This window comes from Staurois parvus, unplaced genomic scaffold (genome assembly GCF_062004578.1).
Source record: "Staurois parvus isolate SC_StPar_1 unplaced genomic scaffold, SC_StPar_1.0 ptg000572l, whole genome shotgun sequence".
NCBI classification, from domain to species: Eukaryota; Metazoa; Chordata; class Amphibia; order Anura; family Ranidae; genus Staurois; species Staurois parvus.
In genome coordinates, this window is record NW_028318368.1 from 560630 (window position 1) to 581545 (window position 20916).

The window sequence follows — 20916 nt, forward strand, 5'->3', positions numbered from 1 at the left end:
TAAAGTTGCGCAGCGCTGTAAAGCAAAAAATGACCTGGTCATGAAGGGAGGTAAATCTTCCAGAGGGCAAGTGGTTAATATAAGAAAGGATTTTGCTTGCTTTGGAATCTGCCAGTTGGTATTACTTGCCATTTTAAAACTTATGATCTACTAGAACACCCAGAGCCTTCTCCACCATTTATTCCCCCAGTTGTACTCCCCCTAGTATGTAAGATGCATGCATGTTTTATCCCCCAAGTGCTTAAACTACATGATTAGTCATGCGCTGAAATAAAAGGTAGGAGACAGAAAAAGAAGACAGAAATATTCTCTTTTTTAATGTTAAAGTGAAAAATACAGCAAATCAACAGTGGAAAAATGAAAATGTGCAGAAGACGTTGCGATCATTCAGAATCTGCCTCTAGGCAAGGATGTAACCAGTGCATGCAGAGATAAAATCTAAAACTTGTAAAGAAAGAAACTGAAAGACTACTTATGAAAGGCCCATTCCCATTTGTGTGTACATTAATGAACATTTTTTTAATGTGCTGAGTTGCAACCAAAAAGGCAGCCCATTTAAAGCATGAATGACATATGTTTACTATTGTTGCCGATGCTAATTCTAAATGAGTGACACCGCAATGCAATGTACATTTGATCCATGCTTTGCAGTTACCACAGTGTATAGGTGTGAGCCAAGCTAAAGGTTTGATGGGCCTCTAATCTGCCTTTTTGTTCTAAAACCCTTATGGAGTTAACAAATTCACTGCTCTGGTTTTACAGTAAAAATATAGGTCTTCTATGAGTCAATTCCTGGTGATTTTTATTTTTACCTAAAAGAACTGAAAATGGGAATAGTAGTAAATCAGCAACCAGTTATAAACAAACCTTTTTGTAATCCAGGGTAAGGGCACTTGCTAAATCGCCAAAGGCCAAACAGGCAATGAGTTAGCTTACAGCCTTGGTTAATCAGGCCATTAGATTCCAGTTACTTGAAAGCCACCTCTTGTATGTAATTTAAAAACGTGCTATCTAAGTACAGCACGCATACTTTTATTAATTAGTGTGTGATGAAATCAGATAGCTTATCTAACTTTTCAACTGGCTCCAAAAGGACATGCTTACTTGCTAGCATTACTAGAATTGCCCTGAGGACAGCGACCTGCAATCTTCAAACTAGGAAAGTTTTTTCTACTGGGGTGGTGGGTGCTGTATTGCTGATTACTTTCCTTCTTTCTCAAGTGGCTAAGAAGTGGACCCTAGCAATTACTGCAAGTAGGTGTTAAAACGACCATATTACAGGGCATATTAATGTTGTTGGACTACTTGTTTCATTAATTGAATAATGAATTGATCAAAGCATCCTAGACAACTAATACCAGTGAAAAACCATTAGAGTTTCAATAGGACATGCACATCCCGATGTGATATGGTGACTAGGCAATGATTCATAAAGCAACATGTTTAATAGTCTTATTTTAGCACTTGATAAAATGTGCACTTATGTACCCGCAGCACAAAATTGGCACGTAGTTTCATTTTTGCTATCCAATAAAATCTGATAGGTGCTATGTGTGCATATTATATTCCAGGCAACAGAATAATAAACTTGCATTGCTTTTTGATTTTTCTAATAACAGTCTACAAACAGGTACTTATTTAAAGCTGAAATTGTACTTTCACACTCAATAATCTACCTGTAGGCCTATTATGTGATAATAAAGTGATACTTGGCTATTGATTGAAAAAGACTAAAAATACCCTGTTCCCTAAGTGAAGAGACTGCTTCTTGTCTATCACTCCAGGGCTTTGTGCTGATAGAGCTGAGTACAAGCTATATCCCTCAGCATAAGTCTCACCCAGACTTATATTGCAAAAATCGGGGGTGTTAGACCAGGTCTGTTACTGAGTGCTGATTACTGAGTGCAATTGTTTTGACCCTGGTGACCATTGGACTGTAGTCATATTTAGACACACTCCATAATGCTGTAACATACTACTTTGGGTGTTTTGGGTAATGTTTGTTCTTTTAAAACATCACATTAAATTGGAATTCCAGTCAACACAGGTCTAACACTAAACCTACTCCCAGCCTAATATATTTAACTCTGTAAAGAAAAGATTGCTATACTTACCTATCCTGAAGTTGCTTCTGAAAAGGGTGTAGGACTACAGGTAGATAAATGGGTGGGAGAGTACAATTTCATCTTTAAATAAGTATGTGTAGATAAAATATTATTTAAAAAAATTAAAATGCAATGCAAGTTTAATATTTTGTTGCCCAGAATATAATATGCACACATTGCATCTATCAGATTTTATTAGCTTGCAAAAATGGAACCATGGCAAGTTTTGTGCTGTGGGTACATAAGTGCACATATTACCAAGTGCTAAAATAAGACCCTAAAACGTGTTGCTTTATGAACCATTGCCTAGTCACCACATTACATTGAATTAGCCCAGCCCCATTCTAAACCTAATCTACCCTGTAAAGAAAAGATTGCTATACTTATCTATTCTAGTCTCCAATGGAGGCTTCTGTGTAGAGGAAGAAAGCCAACAACGGCTGGGAAATTAATAGAAGATGTGACCCATAGGCTTACTGTAAGGTATTTGTTGTCGGCTGCCTCTGGTCTACACAGAAGCCGCCGCTGACAGTTCAGCCTGGGACCGGACCAGAGCGACTTCAGAATAGGTAAGTATAGCAATCTTTTCTATACAGGGTTAAATAGATTAGGCTTAGTATAGAGCTGGGAGTAGGTTTATTCCACGTTTTGGTTGTTATTCCACTTTAAGTTTCTTTTTCTGATTTTATCTCATATTACTGCATTCTTCAGTTTCAAAACTGGCAGGTTACATTCTTGTAAGTAGGGCAGTATTTCTGATTACAGAAAGATTACAGAATTAGATGGCAGCATAAAAAAGTGACGTAAAGATAATGACAAAGGCTGAGAAATAAAAGGTATATGAAAGCAGCAAAGATGCCTGAGACTAAAAAAACATACACTACTAATATTTCAGGCTTGTAGTTTGCAGAACTGCAAAGCATCCTCTGCTATGAGGGCGTATACAAAATCTGTCTTCCTAGTTTATAGGCTCAATAAAATACATTTTTAAATGTTGCTTGTAGAACTACATGAAAAAAGTTGGTAAAAGTACAAGATGGATCCTTATGGTAGAAAACGTATATTTCATAAAACTACCCCAGCATTTATGTATTGTAAGACATTCGTTTTGTGTCCCAAGTCTAAGTTAAAGCAACTCTGTTGTTAAAATCAGAAAAATGTAATTGTGTTTTTTGGTAATCTTTCCTGCCTGCGTTGCAAGTTCTTACCTGACTTTGACTTTAAACAATTTATACTGCATTGTCAGTTTGAAAAATGTAAATAAAAATTTTAAAGCAGAAAAAAATTGAAAACAGACTGTCAGTAATATTTACCAGTCTGGTGGCATTGCTGTCATACACAGCTACACTAGCTAAAGAATCTCCATCACCTGACATTTCTGGATATGTAGGATACCTTCCTCCCCTGCTGCACATTGTGGTTCCTTGCTGGCCACTTCATCACTACAGCTCTGCAGAAATAGAGTGGTGACCTAGGGACAGGGCCGGTGCTTCCACTAGGCAAACTAGGCAGACGCCTATGGCGCACTGCCACCTAGGGGCACCTGGGCACAATGCAGGCTGGCACTCTCTCTGTTTGGGACTCCGCTATGTCATGAATGATTATTCAAATGAGGGGAGGGGCAGCAGAAAGGAAGAGAGAAAAGACAGAGAAAGATGCCAGGTGTCTGGGCCAGTGTAGCAGCTGAGCTACCGCTCCTTCCAGTGTTCCTCTTAGACTCAGTCCCTTACTGCAAGCCGGCAGGTCGCTGCTGATCAGTGTGGAGTTCCAGCCCTTCTCTTCCCATTCATCAGCAGAGGCTGAGCTGCGCCTGTAGAGGAAGGTAATGTCTGACTCTGATGTCTTGTGCCTGTGTGAGTGTGACCTGGCCAGCCGGCCAGCCATCCATCACATGTGCAATGTGTTAGTGAGTAATGACATCATCACGATCCCACATCTGACCCATTGATCTTTGTCAGTGTTGGTGGTGGTGTGTTGTGTTGGATCTGTCACTGTGCAGGATCCCTCAGTTCAGGTGTTCTCTGTTTGTGTGTCGACTGGGCTGCCTGCTGTCACAGCATTTTATCTGTGGATCCATCATCCTCCCCTCACTGCAACTGTCACCCAGCCACTGCCAGTCACAGATGCAGTCCATCCGTGACACTGATTTTGTCTCTAATATTGGTGCTGGTGGTATCTTAATGCACTTATTTTTGCAAATTAAAAGAAATGTAGCAGTATCATGTTTTGTTTATTTAATATTTTCTACTGTTTTTTACATTTTTAATTTTTTTTATTTTTTGGAGGGTGGGGGCGCAAGTAGCTGGTCTTGCCTAGGGCGCGAAATAGTCTAGCACTGGCCCTGCCTAGGGGTCAGTAGGAGGAACCACAGCATACAGTGGGGGACACAGACATCTGACACACCAGGAAGTGTTGGATGCTGACTTTTTTTGGTCACTGTAGCTCTGCAAGTGAACCTAGACTGGAGTACCAGTGAGAGTGGTAAGTGTTATTACTCTTCTATTACGATGGCTGTTTTTTTTAACTTTTTTTTTTTTCTTTTTGCGGAGTTGCTGTAAAAGATAATCTGTCACCAGGATAATGCAGTTGTATCTTTGAATGTTTTATAACAAAAAATAAATGCTTTTTACATTTTCTAATGTAATGTAATCTTTTGTTACAATAAACAGTAGTGTAAAACACAGGGAAATAAGGTGACCTGTGCGTAAAACAAGGATTCTACCTTTGTAAACGGCATTTGTGAACCTTTGACTAGTCATCTAAATGATTATATACAGGAAAAAAATCCTTCCCATTATTTAACAAAATTACAATGCTAGGCCCTTAGGTATTATAGTGTTCATCACTGGCGTAGGTTATATAAAAAAAAGTTGGGGAAAAGGTTTAATTGCATTTTACAATGTAACACTACAAAAAAAAAATCTTCTAGTCATTGACATTATTTATGCCAGATCCCAAATCATCCTTTGTCACTAGAACCTCACAAGAAAGTGAGCTGTCTTAGTGACAGCAGATGCCTACTTACTATATACATGACTCATACACCTCATACCATAAGTAGTTTCAGTTCATGATAGATAAATAAAACATTTACTCAGCACCCACTAGCATATGCATAGCTTATAAATTGCCTTGATTATATTTGTTGTACAGCTACTCTTTCATTTAGGGAACTTTAATGTTTATTCTAAGCTACAAACCTTTACAAATACCTGTTTTAATGTATTTTATAAATTACATTTGATCAGGGGCGGACTGACCATTTGGAAACTCGGGCACTGCCCGAAGGCCCGGGGTCAGTAGGGGGCCCCATGAGATGCCCCTGGTACCTTTTTCATAGGCTTTTTTGAGTTTGGGCAAGGACACAGGGGCCCCATGATCCCCTATTGCCCGGGGGCCCCATGAGTTGTCAGTCCGCCCCTGCATTTGATACATTACTGTTTTGTGTTGTAAACAGCAGCCAAAAAGGTGTGAAAAGTCTGCTATGTGTCCATGCAATTACTGTTTTCACTGAATAATAATTCAAAATGTAATAATCAATACAATAAATATAAAGTGACCCAGCATTTGTCCTTCCCTATTTTTCTTATCACATACGTTGTATATAATGTCTTTCAATTATTTTAAAATAAATAGGTCAAAACTCATTCTAAATAGGTCAAATTGCCTACGCAAAACACTTTTCTACATTATCAACCTTCTTTTCAGTTATGGACCATCTTCCACACTGCTGTCAACTGCAGTCACAAAATTTGGAAGAAAAAAAAATATACTGGGAAACTAGGTCAACTAATGTATGTATGTACAGTAGCATTGTATGTAGTGAATAGAATTCAAATATATTATAAAGCATAAATACCACAGTCCTGATTACTTAATAGTATACAACTGTAAGCATCCGTTTGGGGTACCTAGTATTGGTAGGGACTGCAATGAAGTTATAATGATAGGCAAACCTGTGTGCAATTTATTGTAAAAAGAGTTGAGTGATTTGGACCCAGATTAAAGGATGCTACAATGTTATGGTATTAAGTAAACCCAGGACAAATAGTATGTCAGATCGCCCACCACTGCAAACTATTCTATTCCTTTACAGTTGGAAATATATTTCCAAAATTAAAACTATTCTTCACCAACTTCTGGTTTCCACACCTGGGCTGTCACACCAGCTTTCTTGGCAGAAAATTTAGGCCTTGGAGGAGCGATCAGTGGTGTTATCGGTGATTCTTGTCTAGGCTGCATAGGATAGCTGATTCTGTAGGTTTCACTGGATGGGGTTAAAGCACTGGATTGGTAAGATGGTTGTGCATTGTAGGCTGGCTGAGAATTTTCAGTTGGTGGTACGAAATTACTACTAGGAGCAGCATTCACTGGCTTATTGAACGTAGCTTGTTTGGTAGAAGAAATAAAGTTTGACTTAGTGTTTTTCTTAGGAGCTTCAGTATCAGAGGCAGTGTCAGATGGTAGTTGAAAAGTGAACAAAGATGAGTTAAGCTGATATGGTTGGTGTTTCATGACCTCAAGAGCACTGAGTGTTTTGGTGGGCTTTTTCTTGGCAGCCGAAGATCCTGTTTTGGAAACAGATTTGTTTGCTGCAGGGGGATAAAGTGGTGACTGGATTGGATTATATGCTAAAGGAGGAGGTGCTCGAACATTAGATGAATATTTCCAAGATGATGGTAAGGATGGAGTTGGAGAGAGTGGTCGAGCTGCTTTTTCTTGCACAGTTGTTGAATCCACTACAAACTTTTCCATCCGGGATTGTCTCCTTGCAAATAACTCAGCTCCTTTACCTCTCAAAGCTGGCATTTCATAAGCTGTTCCAACAGCAGATGTTCCTGATGGAGTAGTAGGAGGTGTTTTTGGTGTATACAGTTGATTTACTGCTGGAGCTGTTGCTGGAGGGCCTCTTAAGGGGCCTGATAAATTAAGAGACGTTGGGGGATTGTAAGAATTATATTTTGGTTGTGGCACATTAGCTTCCACAGGGATTGCATTTTGTGGAGGGTTTTGACTTGAAAACACTTGTGGTGCTGGAGCAGTGGTTGGAGGTGCCCATACTACTGGAGCAGCAGATGGAGGGTTGTAAGAATTAAATTTTGGTTGTACAGCATTAGCTTCAACAGGGGATGCACTCTGAGGAGGATTTTGAATTGAAAACACTTGTGGTGCTGGAGCAGCGGTTGGAGGTGCCCATACTACTGGAGCAGCAGTTGGAGGGTTGTAAGAATTAAATTTTGGTTGTACAGCATTAGCTTCAACAGGGGATGCACTCTGAGGAGGATTTTGAATTGAAAACATTTGTGGTGCTGGAGCAACGGTTGAAGGTGCCCATACTGGTGAAGTTGGAATTGCAGTAGGGGACTTAACCAAAGGTTTTGGGGCAACAGGTGGAGGTGTTTTTTGCTTGCCAGCATGAGAGTGCATAAAGTTACATGCCTCTGCTCCTAGACTGAGGTAGTCTTCTTCAGGTCCAGACTCATTGCCGGTGCTACGTTTGCCTTCTCTGGTCTGAACAAGAGAAAGAAGTGCAGGATTTGGACTTATTTTAGGCTGTTCTTTAAAAGTAAACATAGGTTTTGTGCTCCTACGTTTTGCTTCCTGTAAAATTCCTGTCTTGTTGGCTGGAACTGATATTCGTTCATCTCTGGAAGCTATTTGTTCTGTTGAAAATGATGGAGCCCATACAGCTGCTTGGGCTTTGGCAGGCACTGGTGAAGACACTTGAAACCTTGGCTCAGGAGGTGGAGTAACTGATGAGTAAGGGGGTGGTGCAGGCACATCTGACATTGGACTTGCTATATTTCTAGTAGGAGAAAATGGTATTGCTGCCCTATTCTGTAATCCCCCAAAAGGTTTTGGGGTTCTGTTAGGTGGAGACTGAAATGAAGGGATTGACTCATATGCTCCAGCAAAACCATTCTGTACTCTTGTTTGGCTATTGCTGACCTCAATATAACTTTTACTCACGCAGCTCTGCATTTTTATGCTCTGCTGTTGCTGTGTCTGAAGTGAAACCGTATTATTTACATTCTCTGTGACAGACACCTTCTCTTCTATACTATGTTTCCGGAGTTCTTCTTGCTCTGCTGTAATTTGATCCATCCTCTGCTTCCTTCTTGCAAACATGAGGACCCCTTTACCTTTGGTCTCTGGAAGTTCCTCCATTGCGTCACCACTATTAAGTTTCTTTTCGACCTCTACAAGTCCAGTATCCCAGTCAAATGTTACAATTTGTGTGTCGTTTTCAGGATCTGAAAAAAAATCGTCATCTAGATCTGACTCACTTGCCCCATAAAATGTAACATTGAAAGTATTTTCTTTATTCTCTTCGTCCTCGTTATCGTCTTCGCTATCCTCCTGCCGTTCTAGTTCACCAGTACCGTAGCTTGTCAAGGTATATTTCCTGGCCCTTTGACGGCGCTTCTTAAACATCAACACCCCCTTGGAATTGGGGTTTGGGGCAGCTGTCAGCAGCAGAGCAATACTTTTACATTTAGACTTGGCTTCTTTAACTTGCTTTTCGGAGAGGCTTTCACTGCGCCTAAGCCCTAAAAATAGATTTGAAAAAAAAAAAATCAATGATTAAGACTTTCGCCACACATGAAATTTTTTCATTACTTGAATAAATATCTCACTTATTGAAGCTACCCTTAGCTATAAGCTGACAGAAACCCAATAGGCAGAGTTAAATTAGTCAATGGTAGATACATTACTATACAGTTGGGAACTGGGAACATTTCTCTTGGGGGACAAACACAATCAACTGGTAGGGACAGTGTTTTGTGGGCTACAGAATGCAAAGTGCACCCTGGTGCTGTAGTAATTGGTGGACAAGGTAATAGGTGGTTGTTACAAAAGGATTCTCACTTCTTTTAGCAGCAGTCTTCTGTTTCAGCTCTTAACATTTGTTCACATGACATCTCTGGGCTGCAACAGAAGTTTATCTGTTGGAAGCTGTGATCACAGTTCTGGGGAACAAGTATCTGCACCAGCACAAAAAAACTTAATGATACTGGTCCAAGGGCCAGTACCACCCTGTCTGCAGACCCTCAATTTAATATCTTTTTAAATAGTAGAATTGTTTTCTCCTGATCTCCTTTTTGTTTTCACCAGCTTTGTCTACATAGCCCTTTCCACTGCATGAACATTTATGAGCAGGAAATGCAAGCATGCACGTTAATGAAACAATTGTTTTGAAAAAATATTTTCTGTAGAAGCACATCTTGTATCTATGACCAGATTTACATTTAGATAAATGCATTTCATATTTATTTGCACTATTGCCTAAAGCATTTAAAGTGGTTGTAAAGCCTTAAGGTTGTTTACCTTAATGCATAGCTAGATGCCTAGGAGATCCAGCGCTGTGTATGAGAGCAGCAGATCTCGCAGTTCTGTTCCTCCTCATCGGCAGATTGACAGCAGCGGGAGCCATTCCAGTATTTTTTTGGGGGGGTATTTTGGATCTTTCTTACAGTCCCTTTAAACTTTACAGGACAAATGACCCATCCAGCCATTATGCAGCTGGTTTATGAGACAGTTTAATGTATATGGGTCACCAGCAAACAAGCATTTAATAGGGAGTCAGACCTTTAAATTTAGGAAATCGTGTCTCTTTGGTACCAGATAATGGGCCAGCAGTCATTTTCTTGCAGTTACTGGAGTATTTAAGGTTCAATGGGAGAAGTTAGAGAGAGAAGCAGGTTGTGAAATGTTGTGAATCATTCTCCCCAAAAAGGACATTCTCTGCAGGTTGGACATCATGACTTACTGCTCCACAGTAAGTTGGAACCCATTATTGGCAGAAACAAAACAGAAAGGTATAATATAACCAGAAGAGCAGAATAGTCATTATTTTGAAACGGGAGCCTGCCAGAACACCTGTTCCATGGTGAGCTCTCCAACATGATATAAGGGAATATATATTCCCACATTGTTGGGAAGCCTCTGTACTATAATGTTTCCTATTGAGATTCATTAAGTAACGTTGTTGGAATGCAACCTGCACTGACTGGACATTCTGTGTCAGTATGGGCTATGATAAAAAGAGAGTGAGATGGTCAAGTGTGCTTATCACCCTGGTGGAGTCTGTGCAATGACAGCTGGAGAATTATGTGTCTATCCTGTGACCTGTCGTAGTAGTATTGGTCTCTTGGTCGGTGTTGGGGACTGTACTTTGGAAGCCACCATAAGCGAGAGGGCCACTAAGGCTCTGTGTGTGCATATGGGAAGACAGAGAGAAACAACCTATGTGTCGGGAGAAGTGAGCTCAGTCTGAGGGCCGGTCCCTGTGTTGTATGTAATTAATAACTGTAGACTAGGCTGCTTACATCTACACTACATTGCCAAAAGTATTGGGACACCCCTCCAAATCATTGGATTCAAGTGTTCCAATCACCTCCATAGCCACAGGTGTATAAAATCAAGCACCTAGGCATGCAGACTGCTTCTACAAACATTTGTGAAAGAATGGGTCGCTCTCAGGAGCTCAGTGATATCAAGCATGGTACCGTGATAGGTTGCCACCTATGCAATAAATCCATCCGTGAAATTTCCTTACTACTAAATATTACACAGTCAACTGTTAGTGGTATTTAAACAAAGTGGATGCAACTGGGAACAACAGCAACTCAGCCACGAAGCGGGAAGCCACGTAAAATGACAGCGGGGTCAGCGCATGCTGCAGTGCACAATTTTGCAGCCAACATTATAGTGCTGAATGACAATAGGGTTCAGATTTGTTAAGATTTGTTTTTGTGCTACTTCTAGTTCAGGGATCCATGAGAGGCATCCGCTATCCTATCAATGAAGGAAACTAACTGCCACAATAAAATGAGACAATTTACTATCGAGTTACTTTGCCAAGCCTTTCAACAAAATTGTACTGTTTAGAAATACACTAAAAGTTGAGAAGTTTAAAATGATTAAGGGGAAACTATTACCAAGAGGGCAAAACTTTTGTTTTCATTCTGCATAGCGTAGAAAAGGGTTAAAACCACTGTCAGTTTTTTTTTTTTTGCCATCTGTGTCTCATTAAAGTGATTTCCCTTTATTTCCTGTCCTGTATATTCAACAGGAATTGAGAAGGTATCTTTTCATTGTAAGAATTATCCCCTTGTAGACAGCTTTCATGAGAAAAAGTGACCCCATTCGAACATTTCCCTCTCTATTTCTGTTCTGATGGTAACTCAAATGTTTGGATTTACCCTCACCTTCCCAGTGACATTGGTGATCAGGACAATTTGAGAAGGCAAAACTCCCTTACAGAAACACAGACAGCAAAAAAAAAAAAAAAAAAATGCTAGTGGTTCTGTCCTTTCACCAGACTATCTGAACCAAAAAAAAGTAAAGTTTTGTCTTTTTATCTATAGGGTCTTTTCATGCGGGTGATCCGATCAGGTCTGCCTGGCAGTTTTTCACCTGATCGGAAGCTGCCCTATGGACAGTCAGATGTATATGGACTTTTACATTTAATGACCTCCAAGTTTGTCCAGATCCAGGAGAAAAAAAAAACAGAAAAGGACTGCATCATTTTCTGTTTTTGCTGACCTAAATATGACAGATTGGAGGTAGCCTGATGTAAACGGAGGATGGAGTCTGTTTACACTCAACCACCCATAGAGCTGTCATGGGTCCTCCCATGTCTGCTGAGCACAAACTGAATGGGCACGGATGTTAAAAAAATGACATCTGTCCTGTTCAGCTTTGATTCAGCAGATCTGCTTACAGATCCCCCGCTGATCTGAGTATACTATGCTCCATGTGAAAGGACTCTTTGTCATTCTTTAAAATGTATGTATATTCAAAACTTTTCTTTTTAGTTTTGAATAGTGGGGAAGGTCCACATCCCCTTTGGGTTTTTTATTGTGGTCTGTATTTCCACTAGTTAGACAGAGAGTGGTGGATAATCTAAAATTTTGGAGTTGTCTTGATTTGTAGAAATTTCTTCATGCTTTTTGTTGCATCTCCAGGACAGGAAGGAAAGAGAAATCACTCCGGCAAGACACATACAGCAAAAAAAAAAAACAACTGGGAGTTTAAAGCATAAGTTCACCTATACAAGAAAAATAATAAATGCACATTTTTTTGCAGGTAAAAAAATATACATTTGTTATTTTTTTGTATCGAGCCTGTAAAGCATTGTACCGATGATCAGCAGATCATGGATGTAATGCCACGGTCCTGCAGAGTGTCTGTGCTGCTGTCTGCCCATACCTCCGATGTAGGCAGGCAGTTACACAATGACAGAAAACTCAATGAACTACCTAGATAGCTCAGCAGCGCTCAACTTGTAGTTTTCCCATTCACAGAATACTGTGAATAAATGACATGGCTGCAAGGGTGGAGCCCTACACAGTAATTTTTTTTAAGATTGTGAAAGCCAGTGGGGGGAGAAGATCCCTGCTAGCTGTCAAAATGGGGGATCGAGGGGGGGGGAGGCTGGTGTATCCGCAACATGTTATATGTTACACTCTGAATATGGTGTAATTCTTTAACCTTTTCCCACAAAAAATAAATAAAACTTAAATAAAGATTTACCTTTACATTTCAAAATAATAAATGCACATATTTTTGCAGGTAAAAAAAAATGTGCATTTACTATTTATTTTACAACAGGAGTCTGCAAAGTGTTGCACCCGCAATAAGCAGATCGTGGGTGCAATGTCAGGCTTCTGCACACACTTTCTACAGCTATGTGCCCATACCTCTGTATGGGCTATCATTTTCAGAGCTGTAGTCAATGTGAAGGAACTACAGGAGTGCTGATCACAATGCTTGCAATTAAAACTATAAGTCCCATCTGTCACCACGGCAGATGGACAAGTTGTTTCTACGTTCACAGATTCCTGTGAATGCATGATGTGTCTATGTATGCGTAGCCCCGCACAAAATGTGACAGTGGGTGTGGGAAGAAGAACCCCTGCCCACTGTCACAATGAGAGGCAGTGCTGAGAAGGAGAGGGGAGCAACTAGAACATGTTACATGTTACACCCTGAATAACATGTTTCGTAAAGGTGAGCTTATCCTTTAAAGCCCAACTTCGGGAAACTTGAAAATGATCCATTACAGTGGGGCTGTGCCTGCAATGCATAGGTTAATTTCTTATTTAGTTTAGGAGTGAGTTAAAGCATTTCACTTACCTGATCCACTGTTCCCCTGGCAGGTGGAATGCTCCACACTCTGAAGCTGGACTGTGCTTCAGCATCATTATGAACCTGCATTTGTGTTGATGATGTCAGGACCTTAAACCGCTGGAGTATAGGGAATAAACACCCTGCAGGGATTGGTTTTGCAGCAAGTCCCCTATACAATCCAACCCAACCCAAACAATCAATTAGCTCATTGATGTACGGATGCAGCCCTACTGCAAGGGATGATTTTCAAGTTTCTCAACGTTGGTCTTTAAACTTTTTTTTTATGTTTTTTTCATTTGATTTGGTATTTGGATAGCTTTTGCTTGATACAAAAGCCATATCTTTAATAAATCTTAGTAAATCATGCCCTGAGATTCCATCATTTATGCTTTTCATTTTCCATCCATATCGGAAGGGTCACATGGGCAGCAAATGTTTCCCGCTGTTACATCTTCCTTTAATGATTCACAAGTACAAGCTACTAAAGTCTTAAGTGTCCCTCTCTCCTAAGTTTAGTTACTTTGATACCATAATCAGTTTGGTTTATCTCTGGAAACACATGTGCGGCCATATTACATTTTAGAAACATTTTCACCTAACAGACACACTAGATATTTTTAGTCAAAGTGCCTGAGCATGAGTGTCACCAAACCAGAAGATGACTTAGACTTGCATTCTTGCCTTTGCTTTAGGCTGGTTCCTTACGTTCAGCAGCCCTACCTCAGCAGTGCATTCCAGAACTGGCTATCCTTATGACAGAGTTTATGTGACAGCTTCCAACAGCTGATCAGATAAACAGTCACCCAGACTGGGCACTTCATGTGGACACTGAACATGCTGTTTCCTCTTGTCATCCCAAGAAACAACTTCAAGAACTTTTTACTCTGTTCTCCACAGCTTTAACAAGACGCAAAGCTGCACAGAAGCTATTTCATTGTATCTTATGCATAAGTGCAATTTAATTGTGTGGGAAAGTATAACTACACATAAGAAAATGAAAGTGGAAACTCTAACAATAAATTTGTCTTTGCTTCATTGCTTTGCATTGTTAAATAGACCATTGAACCAGACCTGGATCTAGCTGGTTTAATTTGAGGGTGTGCTAAAAAAAAAACGTCAAGGGGCCTGCTTTCAGAACATAGAAAAGGAGCATACAAGCTAAGATCCCTAACACACATACTATGGTCAATTTACCTACCAGCATGTCTTGGGAGGAGAAAACCCACACAGACACAGGGAGAATATGCAAACTCCATGCAGGTAATGCCATGGTTGGGATTCAAACCAACAACCCCAGCACTGCTAGGAGAAATTGCTACCCACATAGCCACTGTGCTCCTTGAGAGTTAGGGACTGATGTGAACATATAATATATGGAAAGCGCTGCGTAAATTGGCGCAGCTCTATTTAAGTACCCGTAATAAATATAGCAAAGTGGCGTCAAAAAAAGACCAAGTGGTCCATTGAGTCTGTCGTTTTTTTTATTTTTATTTATACATGTTTTGGGCGGGGGGTTGTTGTGGGTTTTTTAGTAAATTTTTTTGTTTGAGTATAGATCTATGTTTCTCCCACGCATATCTGAAGCCACTTACTGTTGACTGGCTCACTACCTCTGCTGAAAGTCTATTCAAAGCATCAACTACCCTTTTAGTAAAATAATACTTTCTAAGATTAGTTTTGAACTTTCCTCCTGTTTGTTTGAGGTCATGTCCCCGTGTTCTTGATCTTGGTTTGATTTTGGAAATACTGCCCTCTTGAACCTTATAAACCCCCTTGATGTATTTAAAGGTTTTAGTCATGTCTTCCCTTTCTCTTTTTTCCTCCAGACTGTACATGTTAAAGTGGAACTGCACTGCATCTGAGCACCACAAATCAAAAATGCCATTTCATTCATTGTTAATATTCAATACAAACTCACCCATCCATCCATGTCTCCATGGTTTATTTTGTTGAGAATTCATTTTGACCCCCCCCCCCCCCCGTGGTATTTCTGGCAGTGGCCATCTTGAGTAAGGGTAGATGATTTATGTAACATTTATTTCCTGGAATCCATCTGCCCTTAGCTCAGGCATTAGCTGAGCTGGGAACCCTCCCTCCCCTCCTGAAGTAAATATGATATACTATCCTATCTATTTACTTATGCTAGCAGCAAAAGGATTAAAAACAGTCAATGTTGATTGAGCAAGTGAAGTTCCACTTTAAGTTCCTGAGGTCTCTTGACATGTTTTAACTCTCAGACCTTTCGCCATTTTTGTTACCCGTCTCTGGACTTGTTCTATCTTATCAATATCTTTTTGTAAGTGAGGTCTCCAGAACTGGACACAGTATTTTAAATGAGGTCTAACTAAAGATCTATGTAGGGGAATCAGGACCTCCTTCCTCCAGCTGGTGACCCCTCTAGTGAACTATAAAATTACCGTATACATAATGAACTATTAATTTAATTTGACAAAGACAATGGATTGGGTAATGTTAGTTAAATGAAGTACACAAGCTTTCACAGAGTCTTGGGGAAGCTTTGCGTGCAATGCAGGATGGTCAGGAATAGGAGCGCTTAGCCTCACACAGTGTCCAGAGCAACTTGGGGGGGAACAATATAATCTGCTAGCTGGAGCATAGCACTCCCCTAGATCTGGCCTTGCTTTATATACATTTTATTATATCTGTTTTAAAAGTGCTGTTCATCCAATCAGAACTAATGTGAGCTGATAACTTCCTGTACTCTCTGACTCTGGACTGTTATCAGTTAGCATTGTTCTCTGTGATCTCTGTGGACTACAAAACAACTCCCCTGTTATGGAGAAGTGAGAGAGATGTTATATAGTTCTCCTAACACACTGCTCAGTTGGGTGAAAAAGAAAACCAATGTGAGCACCACATCTTAAGCTTCAATGCTAACAATTTATATTCCTAGGCTTAGATATACCTTAACTTGTTTAAAAATAAGACTTTAAAGTGTTACTAAACCCATGACCCTGCAGTCACTATATCTGGTCTTCCCCAGTACACAGAACATGGAAATGCAATAATTTTAGTAAATATAAACTGCTAAATACCTTTTTTCATCAGCAGTTAGATCAGTCTTGGGACTTCTATCAGTGTCCAGCAGAGCACTGGTTAAAGCTTGTAGGAGTTTTCATTCTCCCCTCATGGTCCTATGAGGCTGAAGGACCTCTGACCCTCTGTCTGGACAGCACTGATTGGCCCTGTGCTGATCATATGCACTCTCCCAAGAAAAAAAACCTCTCTAGCCATACACACTAAATTGCCCATGTGCAAAGTGACTCCTAGAGCTCTGTACTATCAGGAGATGGATTGGGGGCAGTAGCAGAAGAGAAGGAACAGAAAAGACAGGATCAAACAGGTTTTTTACACAATGCGGAGGATTAACCTCTTAGGTTCCACAGTGACTATAACACACATGCTTTACTGTATATACAGACTGATTTTACTATTGCAGGTTTAGTAACACTATAAGCTGGATATAGCAAAAGCTACTATGAGAGAATGCAGAGCTTTCTTCTCTGACCACCTACATCTGGCTATAGACAGAACAATTGTGGTCTTATGCAATGAAGATTGAATCATCTATTGCTCCTGTGTAGGGAAATTCGGCTTCCTATAAAAGTTCTTCTTGTGAATGGGGTCTGGGGATAAATCCTCAAGTAATGCTTTGACATTGCAGGAATTTGAAGGTAAAAAGTGTAAAAGCATATTTTTGAAAAGGAGAACTAAAATAGTAAATAAAGAGGGAACCTCATAATTAATGAGAATAAAGAGATTCAATAAAAGATTCACTGAAAGCTACAAAAGGATGTCTGTTATTTGAAGGTGCCATTAGCAGTGTATACCTACAATTATTCCTGGAGAAGTGCCAGACATATTCCATTCTAATCCCTTCATTACTAAGAAGCCCCCTCACTACTACTCACAAACACCCCTCTACTACAACTTTTAAAGGGTTTTTAACTAAAGAACAAGAACATAATGGAAACAATAAAGAAAAATGAATGGCATGACCTATTCACACCATATGTGTTGAGGCATATTGCAGTGAAAATGTGCATTGGAGTGCCGGTTCAAATAAACGACAATGCACATACCCAATGGGGTTGATTTACTAAAGCCAAATAGTGTGTTTACTCTGCAAGTAAAGTTGCAGCACAGTTACCCTCTTTTTTTCCTACAAAAGAGCTTAGTGAATGTGGTGAAGCTCTGCTGATTTCCATCATCCAATTTTCTCTGCACCTGATTGGGTATTCTTTACGAAGTGAAGCTTCATCACATTCGGTAACCTTTGGGCAACTGCACTTGCAAAGTGCATAATCTATTTGTAAATCAATCCCAATGTTTTTCAGTGCACTGAGGGAAAGCACATGTTATTCCACATATTGGGGTAGATTTACTAATACTGGAGGATCTGGTGCAGCTGTGCATGGTAGCCAAACAGCTTCTAACTTCAGCTTGTCCAATTAAGCGTTAACAATAAAACCTGGAAGCAATTGGTTTCTCTGCAGAGCTGCACCAGATTTTGCACTCTCCAATTTTAGTAAATCAACTCCATTACTGCATTGCACTTGGTGTTAATGAGTTCTTAAAGTGAATTTATTATTGAAATCACGCTTCACACAAATCAATATTACACATGCTAACATTACCAAAAAGCATGTCTAAATCCTAAAGTGCCCCTTTCTTGCTATTAACAAAAAGTACTGGTCTGATCTTCACCATATCACTTACAGCCATGCATTGTGAGTGTTTGACATTATATGAGTCTGCAGAGAGCCTACTGTGTTTATTGAGACTGACTGTCAATGAGATCAGAAAGATAAGGGGATCAGCACTAAAGCCTGCTTATGTAACAGGCGCATGCTTCCTTAAGCCTAGTATACAGGGGCCGAATGTCGGGCGGCATTGGCCGGTTCAATAAAAACCAGCCGATATTCGGCCCGTGTGTACAGTGGCCGGTCCAACAGAATCCGGTCGTTTGGCTGGCTTCTGTTGAAGGGGCATGACCGAAAAAGGTTTGCCGATCAGCAACCGATCAGCACTCTTGGCCAATGGCTGGGAGCACAGACCAGAGTGTTCTGGCGGGGGGGGGGGGGGGTCCCCCTATCAGAACACAATAGTTCAGTTGGGGAGATCACTGAATTAACATTGTATTTTTAGTACAGGAGCTCCTCCTGAGCTCTGCAGTTTTTTTCTGTTCAGCCCACTGGAGTGAATGACAAAAAATTGCTAGTGTGTACCAGGCTTTATGTAGACATATAAATATAAGCTACACATAAAACAAAATGTGTAACACATTATTACATTTAAATATTATTATTTACTTTTAATTGATCTTCACGTTTTTAAATAATAAAAAATACTTTGTTTGCTTTAATAAATTATTTTGCTTTTGATGAGTTTGATTTACTAAAACTGAAGCGTGCAAAATCTGGTGCAGCTATGCATGGTAGCCAATCAGCTTCTAACCTCAGCTTCTTCATTTAAGCTTTGACAGTAAAATCTGGAAGCTGACTGGTTTCTTTGCAGAACTTCACCAGATTTTGCACTGTCCAGTTTTAGTAATTCAATCGTAAAGTTTCTAGCAAAGGTTAACTAAAAAAGTAAATGATCATAAAAACATATAAAACAGAATAAATCTTAATAATAACAAAATGGTTTTTAGAAAAGCAAACAAATGTTAGCAACCTTTAGTTTAGTTTAGAAACATCTATATGATAATATATAATGGTGAGTCTAAAATGCTAGATTATGTATTACAAGCCCCTGATAGTATAACTGATAAGTGATAGCTTTCAAACAGTTGTTAGAAGGCTCACTGTCAAATGTATAACATGCTGACTCCTCCTCCCTTGCAAGCTTTTATTAATACCCAGCCCTTATGCATGGAGCTAAGTTTAAATACTGATGGTGATGCAATTCCTGAGTTCCATAGGCTGTAAACCAAAGCACATGGGGGCTGAGGGACCAGTGCTGATTTCTGCTACCAAACTAAACACACACAGGATGATACGACCCTGTAAGACAAGATACCCAAATGCACAGTTAAATTTGAGATTTGGGATTTCACCATCTACGACATGCCATACTATGGTTATCCAGGAAAGTTTAGTGAATTCTGTGCAGTCAGCATGCAGTTCTGGACTACGTCAAGCTACTTCTCAGAATAGATTTTGTGTCTGACCTCTAATGGGAACAAGGCAGAAGAAATAGTAAGTTCACTTCACAGTCTAGCAGACTCACAAAATGGAAAGGATCATGTAACTAGCCGGTGCCACACATGCTGGTGTCTGTCAAACTGTCAAACTGCAAGGATCATCAGGCTTTTCTACTAGTCTGCCTTCCAGCTAATAGTCCATTTCGGTAAAGTCTAACTCCACTGAGGAATGAATTACTAATCAGCTTCCTCAGTATTCCAGATCCTTTTGACAAAAAAAAATTAAAAATATTTAAAAAAAACAATTTTCTTAAAGACATGCATTTACATCTAACAAAAAAAAGTAGGAAGGATTATTAAATTATTAAAATATAAGCCAAGTACACAAATGGCAGTTACATATAAGAACAATGCAAACAATGCCTTGTGGCATACTTACTGGCGTGCCTGGCCCGGTGTTTATTGGGTCTGACGAGCTCCCTTTCTGCTTGCTGAGCCTCCTCTCCTTCCTCTGAGTCTTCTGCTTTGATTCCAAAGGAGACAGAGGAAGGAGGTTCCTCTGTCTGCCCTCCTTCTTCTCCAGATATTACACACCCCCTGTCAGACTGAGATCTGGGCTCCTTCTCTCTGCCAGAACAGGCTAAGATCAATTCCACCCTTGGGAGACATGCTTCTCTTGTCAGTCCTGCAGGGATAATCTTTGCCTGCTGTTTGCCCACGATCTGGAATGTAGCAAATGCCTGCTGCCTAGCTGGCTCTTTTTCATCAAGGTGTTCAGAGGCAACTTCATCTTGTAGCACATTGTGTTCTGCTTCTGGAGATGTACACTGGTCAGCACCTACGAGAGTTACAGTAGGAGAACCTGCACTGCCCAAATGTATGTCCTGTGGGAGTGACAGTTGCAGTTCAACCATAGCACCTTCTTCTATTCTCCTGGTCAGTGTGATGTCACCTATTGTGCCATCTTTGGAAGTTTCAATCACTCTAGGGGTAATCTTGTGTTCCAGCATGACTTCATTATCTTTTTTTACTCCTATAATCAGTGCTGCATCACAACCTGATTTTGAATAAGGTGATGGATATTGCATTTCAGGGAGGTTCTGTTCTATGGGTACCATTTCTGGGCCCAACCGGATCTGTAGCATGGTACTTTCAGTGCACAAGTCTCTGTTAGTATTTTCCTGTTCTCCATTCTTATTTTCTGCCAATTGTGACTTGCTCGGTGCCCTGCAACAAAAATGATAAATATAACGTATGCACATAATTTTGTTATTCACAGGATTTTACATTCTGTACCCTAATATTTTAGAACTTTCCTGCTTTACAGAGTGGTGGATGCAAAGTGACTAATATGAAAAGATATCCATAACTGATGTATTACTTCTGGATAGGTTCTGAAGTACTGGAGAGAATGCAGCATAGGAAGACCTCCTCACTAGGCTTCCAAACAGGGCCAGATCTAGCCTATATGATTTGGGGTGTATTAAAAAAAGTCATTGGGCACAATGT

At 40.0% G+C, this 20916-nt stretch overlaps 1 protein-coding gene across 1 annotated transcript; it reads right to left on the reverse strand.

The window, feature by feature from the left end:
* Nucleotides 1-291: 291 nt before the first annotated feature.
* LOC149450525 (synaptopodin-2-like) lies at nt 292-19993 on the reverse strand. The gene is made up of 2 exons (XM_089691779.1): nt 19847-19993; nt 292-8656 (listed from the first exon to the last, which is right to left on the reverse strand). The coding sequence occupies exon 2, from the start codon at nt 8538-8540 to the stop codon at nt 6228-6230; it is 2313 nt and encodes a 770-aa protein (XP_089547905.1). The 5' UTR covers nt 8541-8656; nt 19847-19993; the 3' UTR covers nt 292-6227.
* Nucleotides 19994-20916: the final 923 nt, after the last annotated feature.